At 37.4% G+C, this 20,837-nt stretch overlaps 2 protein-coding genes across 2 annotated transcripts; one reads left to right on the top strand and one right to left on the bottom strand.

Annotated features, from left to right (window-relative positions):
• Nucleotides 1-397: 397 nt before the first annotated feature.
• On the top strand, nucleotides 398-14,194 carry tktb (transketolase b). The gene is made up of 14 exons (XM_073822942.1): nucleotides 398-634; nucleotides 3,823-3,940; nucleotides 4,039-4,152; nucleotides 4,980-5,077; nucleotides 5,998-6,189; nucleotides 6,411-6,538; nucleotides 7,373-7,569; nucleotides 7,682-7,846; nucleotides 11,153-11,309; nucleotides 11,442-11,572; nucleotides 12,597-12,680; nucleotides 12,868-12,964; nucleotides 13,144-13,263; nucleotides 13,408-14,194. Exons 1-14 carry the CDS (start codon nucleotides 531-533, stop codon nucleotides 13,578-13,580), a joined length of 1,878 nt encoding a protein of 625 aa, XP_073679043.1. The 5' UTR covers nucleotides 398-530; the 3' UTR covers nucleotides 13,581-14,194.
• Nucleotides 14,195-14,998: 804 nt separating this feature from the next.
• On the bottom strand, nucleotides 14,999-16,879 carry tnnc1b (troponin C type 1b (slow)). Its single transcript, XM_073823287.1, has 6 exons — nucleotides 16,692-16,879; nucleotides 16,054-16,084; nucleotides 15,779-15,925; nucleotides 15,574-15,688; nucleotides 15,349-15,485; nucleotides 14,999-15,260 (listed from the first exon to the last, which is right to left on the bottom strand). Exons 1-6 carry the CDS (start codon nucleotides 16,713-16,715, stop codon nucleotides 15,229-15,231), a joined length of 486 nt encoding a protein of 161 aa, XP_073679388.1. The 5' UTR covers nucleotides 16,716-16,879; the 3' UTR covers nucleotides 14,999-15,228.
• Nucleotides 16,880-20,837: the final 3,958 nt, after the last annotated feature.

Genomic DNA, 20,837 nt, shown 5'->3' with positions numbered 1-20,837 from the left:
TTTGGGGTCATATAAATAGTGTGTTGAAAACTATACAATGGGCTTAAAGGGGTTAAATAGTTTCCGCACTCCTTTCCTCAATACTGTCACCATGACTCGACGAATCATTGATTCAATCAGCTACTCCTTCAGTGATTTTAACTCAGTCGCAAACATTTAATCATTGTAACAGTGTGTGCAAATAAAGATTTCACTTAAGTATCAAATCCCGAACATACTACTGTCTCACCCTTATCTTTTATATGCGAGGTTTATTACAACACACACAGTTCTGATCTGGCAACCTCTCTTCTGCTCTGCTGTCCTGTTGCGAAAAGCGTTTCGTCCAATGGTTTGCGTTATCGGATGAGTTGACAGCTGACGTAACGCCTCTCTTAAAAGCTACAGCGCACCACGTTACCCGCGTCCCACACCGTGCTCGCCTCTGGTGCTGTCTGCGTTTATCTTAGCAACTACAGATTAACGTATCAGAAGAGTTAATATTTTTCTGAGTTACAGCAGTCGCGTTCATTTCCCCACACGGTTGAAACATGAGCTATCATAAACCCGACGAGAAAACTCTGCAGGCCCTGAAAGACATCGCCAACAAGCTCAGGATTCACTCCATCAAGGAAACATGTGCCTCAAACTCCGGGTAACATCTTCTGCACTTATTGAAATTAATTCGTAATGTTATTCTATGATGGTGAACTGCAGATTCTCAACCGTATGTGTACATGTATCATTTGTCGTGCAAATGTTCACTTTACGTTTCTGCATAACACGTGAACTTGGAGAGGGGGCCGGGCACATTGCTGTTACTTATTAGTTTTGAATCATTCGACCTTTTAAGCTATTGTAAGCGAGTCAATAGCCTTGGACTATTACGCGACATTATTTGACAGCTTTTTAGCCCATAGTGGCCTCCAAGCGATGACCAATGAAAATTGGCTTAGCTTTTATCGCCCCTATAATTAGCTTGGGTATGTAGGACTGCATGTGGGATTATAAAATATCAATTTTAGTAAATTATACATTAGTAATCGAGTTTAAGTTATGCGTACTGCGCGCTGAGCTGCAACTGATTGATTCGTAAACGAATTGTTCCGTTGAGTCGGATCTTTTTTGAGCGTTGTTGAATCAGTTCACAGAGTCGATTCAGAAGAAACGACTCCTGACTCGCTGAACCGATTAAGCTGAAAGAAAATCATGTGGAGTGCGATAATATTACAAATAAAACGTTTTAGAAATGTCTCGATGAGAAAAGACTAATTCTATTTACATTCCAAACGATTTTTTATGTGTTGAATCATCGACAAGCACTTTATACATACTAAACAATAAACAAATTTATACGTGATAAACAGCAGTATGTGTACATATGAACCACAAAACCTGAATGAATAAGCTTTCCATTTATGTATGGTTTGTTTGGATTGGACAATATTTGGACGAAATGCAACTATTTAAAAAATGTGGAATCTAAGGGTGCAAAAAATGAAAATATTAAGTAAAGTTGTTCATATAAAGTTCAAAAATTAAGTTTTTGTATATTTACGGTAGAAAATTCACAAAGCATCTTCATGGAACACGATCTTTATTTAATATCTCAATTATTTTTGGCATAAAAGAATGGTTTTGTGGTCCAGGGTCCCATATGACTTCGTAAAACGAGCACGTAATGCCACGCCGGGTCAAGAAAACGTGCTGACGCAATTACGCTGTGCCGCAAAAGAATCTTTTTTTTGAACCGGTTCTTTAAAGTAGACCGTTTGAAAGAACCGGTCTGTGGAAGTGTTTCGGACTTAACCATCACTAATTAATTTATCCCGCGAGGTCGAGGCTGCACACTTGGGCTACAGGTTGTCACGTGGAGTAGTGTAGATCTCGTGGTATCCGTTGAGTTGTAGGTTAAAGTGCTGTTAGGCTCAACGAAGTAAATCAAATCAAAAGCGCGCTTTATTCAAGTATGTGGCGATAAGCAAAGTTCAGTGAAGCTTGTGTGAAAGGAAAGCTTTGCTTTGGCGTTGCTCAATCTCTGCGCCGCAGTTCTGTTTTGTGTGGCTGTCCACTATATTGCCACAGATGGTCATTTCTCAACATGAACTGAAATCGAGTGAACTGAAGGAGTTTCTAAACTCGTAGAGACTGCTTTATTAGATGAATTAATTATATTTCGTAAAAGGACACCAGTTTGCAAAGGGTTATCTGTTACGATACACTGCTCACGCCTTTGCTGGCATGCAACAATCTTTCATTCATTGGAAATATGGTAAAGGAATTTCCCTGAGTGTTGAAATTTTACCTGATACTATTTGTTTTACGGTTGTGACACTTCCTCTTTTTCTGTTCCTTCTCATTTCTATTTGGGTGCTTGATACCAAAGTTGTTTTCCCTCCTCTCAAGGATAATCTCTTTTATATGTGTAGAAGTTTAAACCAGGCAACAAGGAAGGGTTTATCATGACTCAGACTTATGTCTGTACCTTTTACAACCTAATCCTTCATTCTGAAACTGATCAGTTGAGATTTGTTTCTTAATACCTTTTCCGTTTTCTTTATTTCAGCCTAAATGAGTCACTGTGTAGGACAGAGATGGTAATACATCAATGGTGTTTTGGTTAGTGGTTAATTAGAATTATGTTGAACAATAATGTAAAACTGCATGTATTTTCACTCACAATAAATAAGTTTATTTTTTAACAGGCAGTTTTGTGACTACTCAACTGCATGAGTGCTTTACAAAGTCTGATTTTAAAGATTATTTTAAACATAACAGTTGTGCTGCACCTTCAATTCAAGATTAAGCTCAGTCATGTGTGTTTTAACATTGTTTCAGATTAATGTTTTGATAGTAACCAGTTTTTTTTTAATAGCTTGACTGTTTTGTATAAAAAGATGTTTTCACTACAGAAGAACTTTATCTCACAGTTTTGCAAATTTGTCACTGAATTCTAAGATTATTTCTGTCAGGTCTGACTTTTTTATTCTTACAATAGCAAAGAGAAAAGACAGAATTTAATTTTTTTTTTAATTCATTTTTTTCTATTCCATGGTGAAAACTGGCTTCCAAAGTTCTGTCAGTCACACACTCTTTAAAAAAATAAATAAAATTTCACTCCTTTTTATTTACCCTCAAGTCACTTCAAATTTGTATGACTTTGTTTCTTCCATGGAGCACAAAGTATTTATATTTAAATATATTTTAATGTCATTTATTTCTGTGATTTCGAAGCTGAATTTTTAGCATTATTACTCCAGTCACATGGTCCTTCAGAAATCCTTATGTTGAAAACAGTAGAATATACTCGACTGTTTTTAATGTTAATAATAATAATAAATGTTTCTTGAACAGCAAATATATATAGTATATTAGAATGACTTCTAAAGGATCATGTGACACTGAAAACTGGAGTAATGATGCTGAAAATTTAGCTTTGATCACAGGAATAAATCACATTTTAAAATGTATTGAAATAGAAAGCAGCTATTTTAAATGGTAAAAATCAAAATGTCAGAAATGTTTGACTGGTAGAATGTGCCTAACCTATTACATTGTCTCTTTATTTAAATATTGAGGCTCCAGCCTTTCTGATCATTATATGGCTTACATATGAGTAGTTGTAGCAGTAGCTAAAGTCATTGATTCTGATAAGGCCTATTACTACACCTCAAACCCCAATGATGACAGTAGCAACTTTTGCCCTTTAGTACCATTTGCAATCATGTTCTAGTTTTGAAGTGAAAGATAACCGGCATGTCTGATTGGTCTTTAACATCCAGCATGTTTGAGCTGATGGTTGATGGCTAGATTGATGATACTGATGTGTGTTTCCACTCGCAGGCACCCCACCTCATGCTGCAGCGCTGCCGAGCTCATGTCAGTGCTGTTCTTCCACACCATGCGCTACAAAGCCGATGATCCCCGCAACGCCTGCAATGACCGTTTCATCCTGTCCAAGGTGGGCTGTTGATCTGTGTTGTGCTTCCTTGAAATTGTTAGTTTTTTCAAAGTTCTTAGAGAATAAATGTATTCCACACCTTGTGTTTCTATTTTTAGGGCCATGCTGCTCCAATTCTGTATGCTGCCTGGGCAGAGGCTGGATACATCAAGGAGTCCGAGCTGCTTAACCTGCGCAAGATCGACTCTGACCTGGAGGGTCACCCCACCCCTGTGAGTAAGACCATTCTAATCACTGCATATTCACAAGCATTTAAACATCTGGGGTCTTACTAAGGCTGCATTTATTTGAACAACAAACCATAAAAACAAAACTATTGTACTATTTAAAATGGCTGCTTTCAGTTTTAATGAATTTTAAAATGCAATTTATTCTTGTGATGCAAAGCTAAACTTTCATTACTGTAGTCTTCAGTGTCACATGATGCTGCAGAAATCAATCTAATATGCTGATTTGCTGCTTAAAAAAAATAATTCATATTATTATCAATGTTGAAAATGGAAATCACTGTAGAAACGGTGAATTTGTTTTCAGGATTCTTTGATCATAAAGCTCTTTTGATAACACTTATGTAGGGCTGCATGGTAAACCGCATGTGATTGTCATTGGTATCTCATCAGTAAAGCCGGTTCTGTGATTAGTAGTAAATCTCCATCATGTGCATTCAGTTGTCGCGGCATTTAAAACGCAGAGCCGTAGATTACTGACAAGCTACGTGAAATCAAGTTCATAATCGCAGATGAATCGCATTCGATTTTGAACGCTATATTGTGTAGCTTGTCAGTGATCTATGGCTCGGTGTTTTAAATGCCGCGCCATATGAGTGCACGTGATGGAGATTTGCTACTAATCACAGAACTGGCTTTCATGCGCATCTTGTCAGTACAATCGCATGTGATTTATTGTGCAGCCCTACATTTATGCATCATTGCTGAACAAAAGTATTTTTTTCTTAAATATAATCTTGCTGACTTGGTGCGTCACTTCTTTTACTTAACCATTTACCATGCAGTTAACTTCACTTCTCTGTTTATTTCAGAAACTGGCGTTTGTGGATGTGGCGACAGGTTCTCTTGGTCAAGGTTTGGGTGCTTCCTGCGGTATGGCGTACACCGGAAAATACATTGATAAAGCTAGGTACTTAAATTCTCCAAATTTTTTGATTCCCTCTTTAAATGAAGCTACTCCACAGTCAGAGAAAGATTGTTAACGGCAGGTCTATGTGTTAATACAGTTTATCGGGCAGGACATCCAAATGCTTGCCTATCATTCATCAACCTCAAACTGGTGTGATCTCTTGCTCTTACAATGCTACATTTTTGGTCATACAGATACGATTAATGTATCTTTTGAATCTGTAAAGATATATACATTTATTTGTGTGCACTCAGAATAACAACAAAACATTGCACTTTTGTAAAATAAAGCAAACAGGATGCACTTTCCGCTGTCTCTCTGCGGGAAACTTCGAAATTGCATGTGTACTTTCCTTATCGATATGAAAAATATATTTTTAGAGTGAAATTAATGAAACTAATGTAAGTAAATTGCACTTGTAAATATTCTCAGATTATGTAATCTATAGAAAACATGCATATAGGCGCATCACTACTGCTGCCTTAATCTCTTAAATTGAAAACAAAGCACTGGTTTATCAATAAATTATTAATGTTTCTCTTTTGATATCGATTTCATTTCAATGGCTTAAAATCACTTGGTTTTAAACTTCAGTGCTTAAACACATGCAATCAATGCATTTCATGACTTCATGGCACAGCAATGTCATGTAAGTGTGTAACCGCAATAGAGACAACAGTTGAAAATCTCTACTGGTTCACAAATTTCTGTCTACTGGTATACTGCTCAGTCCTTATCCATTGTACTACATTGCTTGTTTACACCAAATTAATGTCATTCTAGTATGGCTCTGAAACAAGGTTTTGTTCCAGACCATTGTAATAATTAAATAACTGGAGTACAGGAAAACTACAAATTTCTGCTAATCATTTGATGCTGCTCTAACTGGATGTGTCTGTCTTGTCTCATTTTGTCATCAGCTACCGTGTGTACTGCATGCTGGGAGATGGTGAGTGTTCAGAAGGCTCGGTGTGGGAAGCCATGGCTTTTGCCTCCTATTACAAGCTTGACAATCTGGTGGCCATCCTCGATGTGAACCGCCTGGGTCAGAGTGAGGCAGCACCACTGCAGCACAACATGAACACCTACAAAGAGCGCTGCGAGGCCTTTGGGTAGGTCTCACAACTACTGCGAGTTTCGTTTAAAATAGCATGGTAGTATACTATTTGTACATGGTTACATTGCCATTTGTTTTTTTTGTTTTTTTTCTAAATCTTTTAGACCTATCATTGCATGTTGCTTATGGTTTCACATACTGTTTAGAGCACAGCCCCTTTTATTTGAATTTCGTATTTTGTTTAGGCACTAACATATAACCAATTTATTTCTTCAGCTTCAATACTTATGTGGTGGATGGCCATGATGTGGAGGAGCTGTGCAAGGCTTTGTGGCATGCTTCACAAACAAAAGGGAAGCCCACTGCCATCGTTGCCAAAACGTTTAAAGGCAAAGGACTTAAAGGTGCCTAATTGTATCTTGTACTGCAGTACATTAAAGGGATATTCACCCAAAAATGAAATTTTGATGTTTATTTGCTTACCCCCAGGGTATCCAAGATGTAGGTGACTTTGTTTTCTCAGTAGAACACAAATTAAGATTTTTAACTCAAACTGTTGCAGTATGTGAGTCATATAACGTCAATCAATAGGGCCCACGGCTTTGAGAGTCAAAAAAACATACACAGACAAAACAAAATTAAACCCTGCTGCTTGTGACGATACATTGAGGTCTTAACACATGAAGCAGTCAGTCTGTGCAAGAAACTGAACAGTAAATGACTACGTTTGCTTGTGTGAACTCATCCAGAAGTGTTGACTTTTCACTGACTCCTTTTGACTACTTTTGAGCCTGATCGACTGAAGTTATGGTTGCTTGCTCTTCGTCACGCGCCAGCTGTTGTGAACATGCTCAGGACAGTTGGACATTGTGGTGGATCAGAGGTTAAAAAATGATGTAAATATGGTTGTTTCTTGCACAGACCGATTGTTTGGTGTCTTAGGACCTCAATGTATCGTCACAAGCCGCAGTGTTTAATTTAGTTTTGTCTGTATGTTGTTGTTGTGGTGTGTGTGTGTTTTTTTTGTTGTTTTTTTTTGACTACCATGATATGACAAAAGTTAAAAATGTGTTAATCTTTTTGTGTTCTACAAAAGAAAAAGTCATCTACATCTTTGATACCCTGAGGGTAGCCAGATAAACATCACATTTTTATTTTTGGGTGAACCATTCCTTTAATGACATCTGTTATTATGATTGTCCTCATTCACCTGGTCTGACCTGTGTTCTTTTGTTCAGGCATTGAGGATCAGGATAACTGGCATGGAAAGCCTATGCCTAAAGACCGTGCAGAAGAGCTGATTAATGACCTCCTGAGCCAGATCCAGTCTCCCAATAAACCCCTCCACCCTCAGCTGCCCACTGAGGATGCTGCTCCAGCTGACCTCAAACCTATTCACCTGCTCACAGCTCCAGAATACAAGATGGGAGATAAGGTGATGAATTGATACTGTAGATGTAAAGTTTTTAAATGGTTCTTTTATCCTGTCTTCTAAGGTTCCTCAAAAGTAGGATCTATAAAGCTTCTGCTTATGTTTGCTCACTTAGATCTCCACCAGGAAGGCTTATGGTGTAGCCCTGAAGAAGATGGGAGATGCCAGCCCTCGTGTGGTGGCCATGGATGGTGACACCAAGAACTCAACCTTCGCTGATATTTTCAAGAAGGCTCATCCTGAGCGCTTTATTGAATGCTTCATTGCTGAGCAGAACATGGTGTGTAAAGTTTTTTTCTTTTCTTTTTTTTTTTTCTTTCTGCCTTTACAATAATTAACAAGTCATGATTGTAAAGCAAAAATATATTGGTTGACAGTGTGTCGTGTATGTCACAGATGAATAGGTCTGTTTGTAGAGCACTTAGTGATAAGTTAAAGGTGTGGTGCACTATTCATACAGCGCATTGTAAATACCTGACCTCACCCCGTTAAAATGTTATGTTACTATTCACTTTCCTGTTCTTTTTATTTCTTTGGTTCACTGCCAAGTGCTTATACCCTGGAAATCCAGAGGTCTCGCGAGAGCACAATTTGAATAGTCTCTGCAAGACACTCTGGCATCGAGCAATGATGCAGGTTACTGCAATACGTAAGCAGTTGTGGGAACCAATCAAATCGGTGTATCTGATGTAGGCGGGCCAGAGGCGAGCTATGCTGATGATGACAGCGCTGCGACGTCCGAATCATATAGTAAACTTTGAAAGATCGCTGTCGCTACAGATGAACAACAAGTTGTTTGAAACGGCTTTGGCCGCTACAATGAACGAGTTAGACTTGGCTTTCCATATAAAAGAGGAACAGAAAACCGAAAACTCGAATCGTTCCTTTGCAAGAAGAAGGACGTTTTTGCTGTTTTGCCCTACTGGATACGGCAAGAGTTTAATCTATCAGTTCACGAGTTCATGCTTACATATAATTAGCCGGAGAATAGTAGTGCATGTTTGGCGTGCTGTCCGGTGAAGGGCTCCGAGCTCGGGAGTGGCCCGAACCCAGAGTACGTTACCCCCCAATAGAAGTAGCGAGAACTCGGAGTGATGAGATGGGGTGGTGGAGGTTTACTGATAAACCATCGAGTGAATTGAGGTGAGTCAGCTGTATTTAAACTAGTGATGCTCCGATCGATCGGCAACCGATCATGATCGGCCGATTTTGGCTAAAAATAGCTTGATCGGCAAACCCAAAAAGCGCCGATCACTTGACGTAAATTACTCGCGCAACTTTTTCCACACGTGCATGCACGGCGCCTAGGTAAACAACAGCAGAACGGAGCTTACCAGTGGCAACATGCAACATGAGTACTACATTCTTTATTAGTTTTGTAAGGGTAGTTTTGTTATTGGGCATGTGGCGTGTACAGAGCGCTGACTGTAGTCTTGCCGGAGAAGTTAACGTATAGGTTACTTTCGGTTTCATTCTGAGTGGTGAATGTGCGTGCTTGAATGTAAATGAATGTATCTTTCTATACCCGTCATATTGCAATAATGTTACCGCTGTATGTCTGATTGTTGTCATCAGTTCATGTTGTAGTTCAGTCCATATAGAATGAAGAGAAACGGTGCGCGTGTAATTCGCGTGCGTATGTTTAGCGCCATTTCATCGCTTCGTAATTCTAATAGACGCATATAGATGTTACTGAGGTGAATGTTTATGTTTCCTATATACAGACAGATTCTGATATATAATATTTAATTCAGCCTAAACCACATTGTACCTCCTTTATCCTAATGACTGCAATGCTGGATAATATAATCCTAACATCATCTTAAAAAGCAGCTACAAATAACAAGCAAAGAACATTTACAATATCAAAGAACATAGCCTAGTCTAGTGCGAGGTGCACTTTAATATAAATAAATCTCTTCCCCATGCGGAGCGTTAAGGCAACGTGGCCACTCTATGCGTTTGTTAATGTCACGACAAGTTTCTGAAGCATCCTAGAACGGATAATAATAATAACCGTCTTGCTATCGTCAAACCCTGGTGAAAAAAACAGCATATGCTGCTTGGTTATGTTTTGGTGCTGGGATGCTGGTTTTAGCTGGTCCTTTGCTGGTTCATGCTGGTTCTTTGGCTGGTTAATGCTGGTCCTTCACCAGCAACATGAACAGCATAAACCAGCAAAGGACCAGCATAAGCCACCATAAACCAGCATCCCAGCACCAAAACATAGCTAAGCAGCATATGCTGTTTTTTTTTTTTTTTTCAGCAGAGAAGGCATCAGCAACTGGCGATTGTCGATACACAATACTATCGTCTCTAACCCTAACTTGGTGGTTCTTCAAGATCTTGACTGTAGCCTTTTTCTAGATTTTTTTTTTCTCAACATAGTTAATTTAGAGTCAGTTTCATTTCTACAAATGGTGCAAACTCTGCTAGATTATAGATCAAAGATTCCCATTCTCCTGCCATTCTGTGATCGGCAGTGATCGGCAATCGGCAGATCATGATCTTGGTGATCGGTAATCGGTGATCGGCCCCAAAAATGCTGATCGGACCATCTCTAATTTAAACCTATGGCGCTGATTGACTCGTGATGTTTACGCTAAGCATCTGACGCGCTTCTCCCGAACTTTGTTAATGAAACATCATTTAGCTCTGCTGGTAGCTAAGCGTGTATTGTTGTGATTGGTCGTGGCGTTATCCAATTGCGTGCAGTTAGAGTTTCAAATGCATGCTTGGTGCCGCCCCTCGAGTTAGGCAGTTTTCATTGCTCGATCCCAGACCCTTAATCTTAATAGATTAGGGTCTGGATTTTTCCAGGCTAAAGTGCTTACTCAATAGGACATGATTTCCCACAATGAGAGATAATTCCTTTCTGTGTAACCCTGAGGTCAATATAATCTAGAAAATATTTTAATAAAAATATTGTTAAAATACATACTACCAGTCAACTTTTAACTGTAAGATTTTTAATGTGTTTTTTTTTTTTTTTTTTTAAGAAGTCTCTCTGCTCACCAAGCCTGCATTTAATTAATCCAAAATACAGCATAAGCAGTAATATTGTTAATTATTTTTACTATTTAAAACAACTGCTTTCTATTTGAATATATCTTAAAATGTAATTTATTCATGTGATCGAAGCTAAATTTAAATCATTACTCCAGTCTTCAGTGTCACATGTCCTCAGAAACTGTTCTAATATGTTTAAGATTTTTTTTATTATTACTATTATTATTATTATTATTATCAATATTTAAAACAGTTGATTCCTTTTTTCCAGGAAATAAAAAGCTTTTTAAGATTTAAAAAAAAAAAAAATGCACACTGCTGTTTAAGTGTTTGGGGTCTTTTGTTGTTTTTGAAGAAAAAAATTATTTTGCTGTTTAAAAAAAAAAAAATCTGTAAAATAGGAAAGTTGTTTTAAATTGCAGCAAGTTTTCCTTGATGAACAAAACACAAAAACACTAAAATAAGTCTTACCAACCCCTGAAAGTTTGAATGGTAGTATTAGTTTATAGCTTAATGTTTGCATACATTGTTTTATCTAATAATATGTATAAATGTATTTAATTACTTTCCTATCCAGGTGAGCGTGGCCATTGGTTGTGCTACTCGTGATCGCACTGTTTCATTCGCCAGCACTTTTGCCGCCTTCTTTGCTCGTGCCTATGACCACATCCGTATGGCAGCGATCTCCCAGTCTAACGTCAACCTGGTCGGCTCACACTGTGGTGTTTCCATTGGTAAGGCATTGTGCTGTGTAATATGGATTCTTGCCTTTTTTGGCTTAATTTGTAGTCAAATCTCTTCTGAATCTGGAATATTCAATCTGAAATCTTTCTTTAAAATGTTTCTTAACTTGTAATTTTGTCCAGGTGAGGATGGCCCCTCACAGATGGCACTGGAGGATCTTGCAATGTTCCGCGCTATCCCAACATGCACAGTGTTTTACCCTAGTGATGGAGTATCTACTGAGAGAGCCGTGGAGCTTGCAGCCAATACAAAGGTGTGATTTATGGTTTTATTTTGAACCGCACAATACGATAATATCCTGATATGAAGTCCAAAATATAACATTTATTGCAATATTTAAAAAAAAAAAAAAAAGTCTTGGAACAAGTAATTAAATTTAAAGTTTTGTAATTTTTTAAAGTTAAATTATTCTATCTAATGCACTTTGAGAAGTCAAAATTAAGAAATAAAAGTCTGTATTTGTAGTCTTTCTAAATTACATTCTCACTAATGCTTTAGGAAGCCAAACAACAATTTTATTTATTCTTATTCCTGTGACAGCTATAGCCATATATTGTAAAACAACTGCACTGTAAAATAAATGAAAATGAATATTTCATAGGTATATTATTTTTGCTCTAAACTACAGTAGGGAAATTACAGTGCTGCTTTCCTAATTTGAAAGAAAGAAATGTTGAAAGAAATAATTAGAATTTGGACTGCAGTTACCCATTTAAACCACGAGCTGTCAGCAATTTATACTGCCCTTTTAAGCTTTTATTTTTTAATGGAAACAGCAGGAGAGCTTTTATTTTGACAGGACAACTCCAGCTGAAAACAGGTTTACAAAAATGCATCTCACTACAAATCTTGTGAAATGCTCTAATCTTCTGTAAAAATAAAGCATAACTGGTGGCCATTTCATTCTCAAATGCACACTAAACTCACAGCACATGCAATAAATTAGTTCACTGCATTCAATGTGAACCCAGCTGTTCTAAAGCGTAAAAAAAAACAAAAAACACTGGATCACTTGGTGAATGGATTAAGCCATTTTGTGCTTTCAGTTTTAGTTCATTTGACAAAATGGCCTGAAACACAACTTTGAAAACCTTTTGTCAATAAGAAGTTGAAATATTTTAAAAACTACACTTTTTGACCATGATGATATCAAGACAGTTTTGCTATTGCGATAACATGATATTGATAATGCCATTGCATCGCTATCTTTTACAGGTATAATCTGCATTATTTTGGCAAGAGAAAGTTAATTTATTGTTCTTTCACTGTGCTTTTAGGGTATCTGTTTCATCCGTACCAGTCGACCTGACACTGCTGTCCTCTATGATGCTGGAGAGAAATTTGAAGTTGGCAAAGCCAAGGTGAGGAGAATTTAAAAAAAGTAAATGCAAGTAAAATACAGTAAGGATAAATTCAGCAGCCATGCTGAACCTTGTCAATTTAGTCTGTGTTTTAGAAATGCAGTGAGCAAATGGTGCCTCCTGTTGGACATCTGTGAAATGTCTTGTTCACAATGGTTGTGCTAACAGTTCTCTTTCTGTCCTGTAGGTGGTGCGGCAGTCTGGCAAAGATCAGGTTACTGTCATTGGAGCTGGAGTAACACTGCATGAGGCACTGGCCGCACATGAACAACTGGCCAAAGAAGGTTTGTTCAGTGCCTATTGGCCATAATAGAACATTACATTCTTATTACCTTTTTGTGTATGTATGTAAATACATATGCATATAGCATTAAATATTAAAGCTTTGTGTCAAAGGACAGCTTTCTTAATCTATCAAAGCCATTACTGTCATAAAACCATAAATGGTTTTCTATTTTCCCAGGTGTGAACATACGGATTATCGACCCATTCACCATTAAGCCCCTGGACGCCTCCACTATTGTGGCGAGTGCTCGTGCCACAGGAGGAAGAGTGATCACTGTAGAGGACCACTACAAAGAGGGTGAGCTGTTTTTATTTACTAAAATACCATCAAGATTAAAGGGGACGACTAGTTTTTTTTTTTTTTTTCTCCCCCCTTTCCTGTTCCTTTCTTTCTTGTGCTGTGAGAGGTATTTTTATGTTGGTTCCTGTGCTGTCATTGTAGGTGGTCTGGGCGAGGCTGTCTTGTCTGCAGTGGGTGAAGAGCCTGGCATTGTGGTGCACCGGCTGGCCGTGAGCCGTGTGCCTCAGAGCGGCAAACCGCAGGAGCTTCTGGACATGTTTGGCATCAGTACCAAATGTATCGTTGCTGCCGTCAAGCGTACTTTCGCCAACTGAAACTCTTTGAACCACCTTGAGCTACACCCTTCCTCTTTCTCCACTCCTAACCCAGACCCTAAAGACAAGCTCACCCACACATCCTTATCATTCCAGTAGCTCACGGCTTGTGTGAAAATACTCTAACGTGTGCACAATAGTCTCTACAGAGTTGCCCATAAATCTGGGGTGTTTTCATTTTACATCATAATCAGATTTCGTGAAAGCTTTGAATGCTGCATTAATAGTGGTTTTTAAAAGCTTGGAAGTGTGGATTAAATCAGTTATCATTGAAACAACCATTTCACATTTAAGTCATTTCATCTTTTCCCTAGCTTTTGACTGTGTGCTTCCTTACGTTATTACAAGCCAGTATCATGAAAAATACAATTGACGATAGCCGTGATGGTGCTTTCAGGGAGTAACACAGTATATATCTGTTTTTTTTTTTTTTTACTGCTGTTGCATAAGCTACTGAACTTCTCAGTTTTGGAAAGTTAGTACATGAATGGTTTGGTTTTGGTGACTTGATGAAGTGTTTCTCATGTTACTGAAACGCCCTCACTGTTGCTTGTGTAAACCTAGTTTTCACTGAATTTGATGTAATGTGTTAATAAATTTAACTGTCCATCCAATATGACTGATTTCTTATTGGTGTCCACCTTATTTTTTCTGTGCCATTTGTAAGTTTTCTGGGTCTGGCTTCCGGTCTCATCTGTGTCCAGCTATTTTTAGCTGTACAAAACGGCTCATTTTGCAGCTTGATATTGTAAATTGGTTTCTTATATTATTTTAATGTATTGTCGTAATTATGAACACTGGTTTGTAGTGCAAACAGTTTTACCATTTACTGCATGTTGTTATTCTTCTCGCTATTTCCCTATAATGAACCAGAAATCTCACCCATAGACTTCTGCGTGGATGGCTGTATTATGTATAAATGAGCTTTTTTTTATGTATTTGGTTTGTAGCCTTCAGTTAAACAAAAATAGACAAAAACCTGTGTAGTGTAAGATGAGTCAAAATGTTTCCTAACGTTAGGTAACACATTTTGCATTCATGGAATGGTACATAGAAAGTCACTTGCTTTGAGATATAACTGTCTAGAAATATGATAATCTGTGACAACCTTAGTCTGTAAAATGAAAAGGGGTCGCAGCCACTGATCTATAATAGAGGGCTGATTTCCATTCGTTTGGAAGATGGGAAATGTTCACTATTCCTTGTCTGTCAACATCTTACACAGCCAAATGTCCTTCTTGGCAGGTAATGTGTTATAGAAATAGGGAGCGTGTCTAATTAGAGAGCGTGGTGGGAAAATTGCTAATTGTTTGTCAGTGTAGCAGTAATAGAAAACCTCGAACTTTAAAGACCAAACCCAATATCTGTTTAATAGGATTTTAAACCGTAGAGATGTGGTAGAAAGAAAAACGCGCAAATTTGTACAGAAAATGTTTTTACTGGAGCACAAATAACATTACTATTATGGGCAGCAGTACATGACACCATTTACTTATTTCAACAAAATACATAAATATATGAAATACAGATCATTTTCTGTGCTTCCCAACCGAGTGTCCATGTGGCGACGTCAGAGAGATGGTTTGCGTCAGGGAATGAAATGACAGGTTTCTATTCGCGGTCTTTTGGATGAGTAGGCGGGATTTTTTTACTCGACGCCCTTCATGAACTCCAAGAACTCTGTTGGTATTAAAAGTAATGTACATTTCAAATGTGTAACTTTAGAGTAAATCTTCATAAATGCACCATGTTTTGACCGTGAATTTACCGTCGTAATCAATCTTGCCGTCGTTGTTTTTATCTCCGTCCTTCATGAGTTCCTCGATGTCGTCCTCAGTGATGGCCTCACCTGTCGACTCCAGCATGTTCTTCAGCTCGTCTAAATCAATGTAACCATCTCCATTCCTTAAAGAGAACAATACCTAGTATAATAACTGCTTTTAGAAAGTAATGTGGTGAACACAATAGCTTTGAAAAGAAATCCTGTTCATACTTATCAAACATGCGGAAGACTTCCGCCAACTCCTCTTCTGATTTTCCTTTGCTCTCCTCTTTCATGCAGCGCACCATCATGACCAAGAACTCATCAAAGTCCACCGTCCCGCTTCCTACAACCCACAGAGACCACTTACCAATCAAGTCCCAATTTATACCATTAACTACATGAATATGAATGATATAACTAAAATCCAACACACCGTCCTCATCTACTTCATCCACCATTTCCTGCAGCTCTTCTTGAGTGGGGTTCTGGCCCAGCATCCTCATCACCTTGCCCAACTCCTTAGTGCTGATACAGCCATCCTCAGCGTCCTGCACGAAGATATCGAACGCAGCGCGAAACTCTGCCAGGTACAGCCAGATAGCATTGCAAATGTTACCATTTGTACGTTTATAAGAGATTTCACACTGTTACACGTCACAATGCATGCAGCTATCTGTTCAAACTGACAGATTAAAAAGAGAATCTCACCATTTTTCTGTTCTTCTGTCAAGTTCTCTACCTGTTAGGTAGAAAAGAGAGCTCAAAGCTTTGCTCCAATTGACTTTGAACTAAAAATACAGTATGTTGTAAGACTATACAGCATGTCATTCGACAGAGACTGGCCAAGGTCTATTCTCTGCCGGAATGACAGCTGTCACTCGCGCAATGGTCTTCAGACACCAGACACCCTCTGCCCCATTGCTAAATGCTTTAGCCTCAATGACTATAGCCCTTCTCTATTTCAACACCTATTACGGGATTTGCTCGTTTTAAACTTTATACTTGTTTTGTTGCTCATTTTTTGAACAAATCCATTTTGATAGTGTGTCCTGTGTCCTTAGAAGGGCCTCAAACTTGCTGTCCCATTTCCCATTTATTGATTTAACCTTGAGAGCTAAGTACCCTCTGGTTCTCTGGTTGATTATTAGATATAATGTTGAAATCTGTCATTTAGAGAGGAAGGAAATGGTCAAGGACAGGTTAGCTTTTAAATTAACAGGTATTAATTTATTATTTAGCTGACACGGTTATATGAAACAACTTATGGGACTCTATTACAGGGTCACTGTCCATTCAGGCAGCCTGAGTGGAATGAAATGCTCATAATTATTGCATTCATAACTTACCGCTGCTTTATATACGTCATCCATGGCTGTCCTAGGTTTGAGGCTTCCTTTTTGAAATTGACTGTAAACTCCTCACAGGTAATCCAGCACTAAAGCCCGTTCACCCAGCACTCCTCTCTTCACGACAGACACAGGACGAAGAGTCCCAGTGCCACCTGCCTTGGCCTTTATTGGTGGAATGGATTGCCCAAGAAAAGACAAAGACTTTTGTCACTCCCCTTTCCTATCTAAGAGAGTGAGGGATGGGTGAAAAAGGAAAGAGAGCAGGACAGAAAGGGGTTAGAGATGGCATGGGCTATAAATAGAGGAGGAATGTCAGAGACAACAGGCAGGAGAACTCCAGTTATGACAATAAGGCCTTGGCACTGGTCTCCCTGGCAGCCTGAGCAACAGCCCCTATCAAGTTCTAAACTTATCCACCGGTCACCTGCATTTGCCAATCACTGATGAGCAGTATCACAGCTACATTCTTGCGGCAGTCACTGGTCCTATGTGTGCGCAGGAAATTACTATAATTAAAGAGGCCAATAGCACTTCTTGTTATTAAATCTTAACCAATGTTTGGGGTTGTTGAAGGTGCGGGTCCTTTAAAGGACTGAACATTAATAATTCCCTTCAAAGTTTTTCCTTTGGTCAAAGAACCACACTGAAAAAATGGGACTGGATAACCAAAATTTTCCAATGTGGTTCTTTTTAAAATTTATAGAAAATGTTTAAAAAAAATGTAATGAGGTAAAAAGAATAAGACCTGCAATTGTTTTTAAATCTTTTTGTGCAGATTTTCTTCCTTGCGTTGAAGCTCAAGATGACCATCCGTTTTTACACAAACTTATGACTTCAATGAACTATCATACTGAAAAAAAAAAAAACTGCATATGCTGGTTAGGTATGTTTTGAAGCATGGTGACTGGTTTGAGCTGGTTTATAAGCTGGTCCTAGTTGCTTAGAACCAGCTCATAACCATCTTAAACCTGCTCATGACCCAATGAGGACCAGCTTAAACCAGCTGCCATGCTTCAAAACATTACTAGTCAAAAGTTTTTGGAGTTTCTGCGATCAAACCTAAATTTTTAGCATCATAATCCAGTTTTCAGTGTCACATGATCCTTCAGAGATCATTCTAATATGCAGATTTGCTGTTCAAGAAACGTTTTTAGGGGGAGGAAATTATACTTTTATTTAGCAAGAATGCTTTAAAATGTATCAAAAGTGATGATAAAGGCATTTATAATGTTACAAAAAATTTCTATTTCAGATAAAGCTGTTCTTCTGAACTTTCTATTCATCAAAGAAACCTGTTACATGTTTTTGAGCAGCAAATCAGAATATTATATGATTTCTGAAGGATCATGTGACTGGAGTAATGATGCTAAAAATTCAGCTTTAAAATAGAAAACAGTTATTTCAAATAGTAAAAATATTTCAGTATTTTGCTGTACTTTGGATCAAATAAATGCAGGCTTTGTGAGCAGAAGAGACTTATTTAAAAAACATTAAAAATCTTGCTGTTCAAAAACTTTTGGTAGTGTACCTAACCAGCATATGCTGTTTTTTTTTAAAAGGGTATAGTTTTTAATTCACTCTGATTTTTTATTCTAAAATTTGAAATGAAAATGATTGGTTTAAATGAGAAAAACGCAAAATAAGCAGTTTCACTAGAGGTCTTAGACATTTGGATGCTACTTATATCTGTTAAATATTCTTTACTGTCCATTGAACATAAAAGGAATCATACGGTTTTTGCTCAAGCAACTTTTTTTAGATGTAATTCTGAGTAAAAGATCAAGAGAAACATGTAATTATTCCAGCTCCTAATATAAACAGCTGCTTCACTGTGGCATCTCTGCACCACAAGTCCATCTTTATTTCTATAATTAAGTTCAGAGAATAGATCTCAAGTCACGTCTTGTGCTTGAAAGCTACTTGAAAACATGAACTTATTTTGTAAATTATTACATCAGTCATGACGGTAAGTACCGTCAGTTTCTGATCTATTTGTGTTTGAGACAGTCTTATAATTCAGAATCATTTGGAATACTTTCAGTTCAGGTCAAATGTTGCAGAATCTGCAAAATGTTAATTATTTACCAAAATATTTTTTATTTAGTACTGACCTGAATACGATATTTCACATGTTCACATGTAGTCCACAAGTGTAAATGATAGTTTAATTTATAAAAATGACTGTTCAAAAGTTTACATACACTAGATTCTTAATGCTATATTGTTACCTGAATGATCCACATCTGTGTTTTTTTTTTGTTTAGTGATAGTTGTTCATGAGTTCATAAGAAAATCTTTCAGGTCTCACAAATTCTTTAGTTTTTCGACATTTTTATGTATTTGAACCCTTTCCATCAATGACTGTATGATTTTGAGATTAATATTTTCACACTAAGGACATTTGAGAGACTCATATGCAACTATTACAGAAGTTTCAAATGCTCACTGATGCTCCAAAAAGAAACACAATGCATTAAGAGCTGGGGTTGGAAATTTTTAGGGTAAATGTAACTTTTTTTTTTGTCTTCTGGGAAACATGTATCTTCTGTAGCTTCTGAAGGGCAGTACTAAATGAAAAAAAAATATATATATTGCCAAAATATGAAAAATGTACACATCTTCATTCTGTTCAAAAGTTTACACCCCTGGCTCTTCATGCATTGTGGTTCTTTCTGGAGCATCAGTGAGCGTTTGAACCTTCTGTAATGCATATGAGTCTTCAGTTGTCCTTAGTGTGAAAAGATGGATCTCAAAATCTTTAAGGTGTATGTACATTTTTGACCTCAACTGTATGTTTCTTGTGTATTGTTTCTTCCCTCATCATCTTTCTCTACAAATCAATCAGTATTTTATAAAATGCTAAATTCAGACTCCATCAGTATCGTGGTAGGCAGCATGGAAGCATCAAGCATAGACTAATGCCTCTGTTGCTGACATTACAATGATACACTATGCTATTCTGGATCCTGCTGACCTAAATTAAGAATCACAAACTAGCCATGAGCCTTCCCTTAAAAGACTGTTAGAGTAAGAGATTACAAAGCACACACACGTACAATTCATAGACAAATAACAGTATAATTTCATAATAAGTATGGAAGCATAAGAAGTGGAGATATTTAGCTAAGCTTGCTTAATGACCAGATGTATTTTTCTCTGCCCAGGTTCTCAGCAGCTCTCTCCATGACCAGCATACAGTGACCGCAACCAGCTCATCCTGAGAACATGTAACAGCTGAGGTCTGACACTGAGGTCTAGAGGGCGTGTGCGGGACAGAACAATGAGGACAAAGTGGGGTTGGACACCGGACAGGTCAGAAGAACACACTCACACCAGTGATTCACTACAGACCGACATTTGTACGAGTAGCAGCAGTCTGGCAAAGTGGTTTTGCCAGATAGCATAAAATTACAGAATCTGTCTCTCTCTTACCCACAGTTTGTTTGGACAGTAATACAGGGTCATCCGTTTAAAAAGAGGGCCTTGGTTATGAAGGGAGAATTTTAGAAAAAGACGTTTTATAAATGGGTAACCTACATTTTGTGCAACTGCATATTGAGTTACTATTTAAATAATTCTAGAAATAATAGCTTTTCTATTTGAATATATTTTAAAACTTTATTTATTCATGTGACTTCAAAGCTGAATTTTTGGTGTCATTACTCCAGTCACATGATCCTTCAGAAATCATTCTAATATTCTGATTTGCTGCACAAAAAACATTTATTACCATTATTATGTTGAAAACAGCTGAGTAGAATTTTTTTCAGGTTTCCTTGATGAATAGAAAGTTCAGAAGACCAGCATTTTTCTGAAACAGAAATCTTTTGTAACATTATAAATTACTTTATTTTAAAATGACTTGCTAAATAAAAGTATTAATGTCTATCATTTCTTTCACAAAAAAAAAAAAAAAAAAAAAAAAAATTATACTCCAAGATTTTTAATGGTATAATGGTATAGAATAATGTTACAAAATATAAATTTTTATTTTAGATAAAATCTTTGGATCTTTTCATTTATCAAAGAATCCTGAATTTTTTACTTTTTAAAATATTTAAATATATTATAATATATATAATAAAATGTTTCTTGAACAGAAAATCAGCATATTACAATGATTTCTAAAGGATCATGTGACAC

The sequence above is a fragment of the Garra rufa genome, chromosome 18 (genome assembly GCF_049309525.1).
Source record: "Garra rufa chromosome 18, GarRuf1.0, whole genome shotgun sequence".
Lineage (NCBI taxonomy): Eukaryota > Metazoa > Chordata > Actinopteri > Cypriniformes > Cyprinidae > Garra > Garra rufa.
This window is presented reverse-complemented; position numbering and strand designations above follow the sequence as displayed.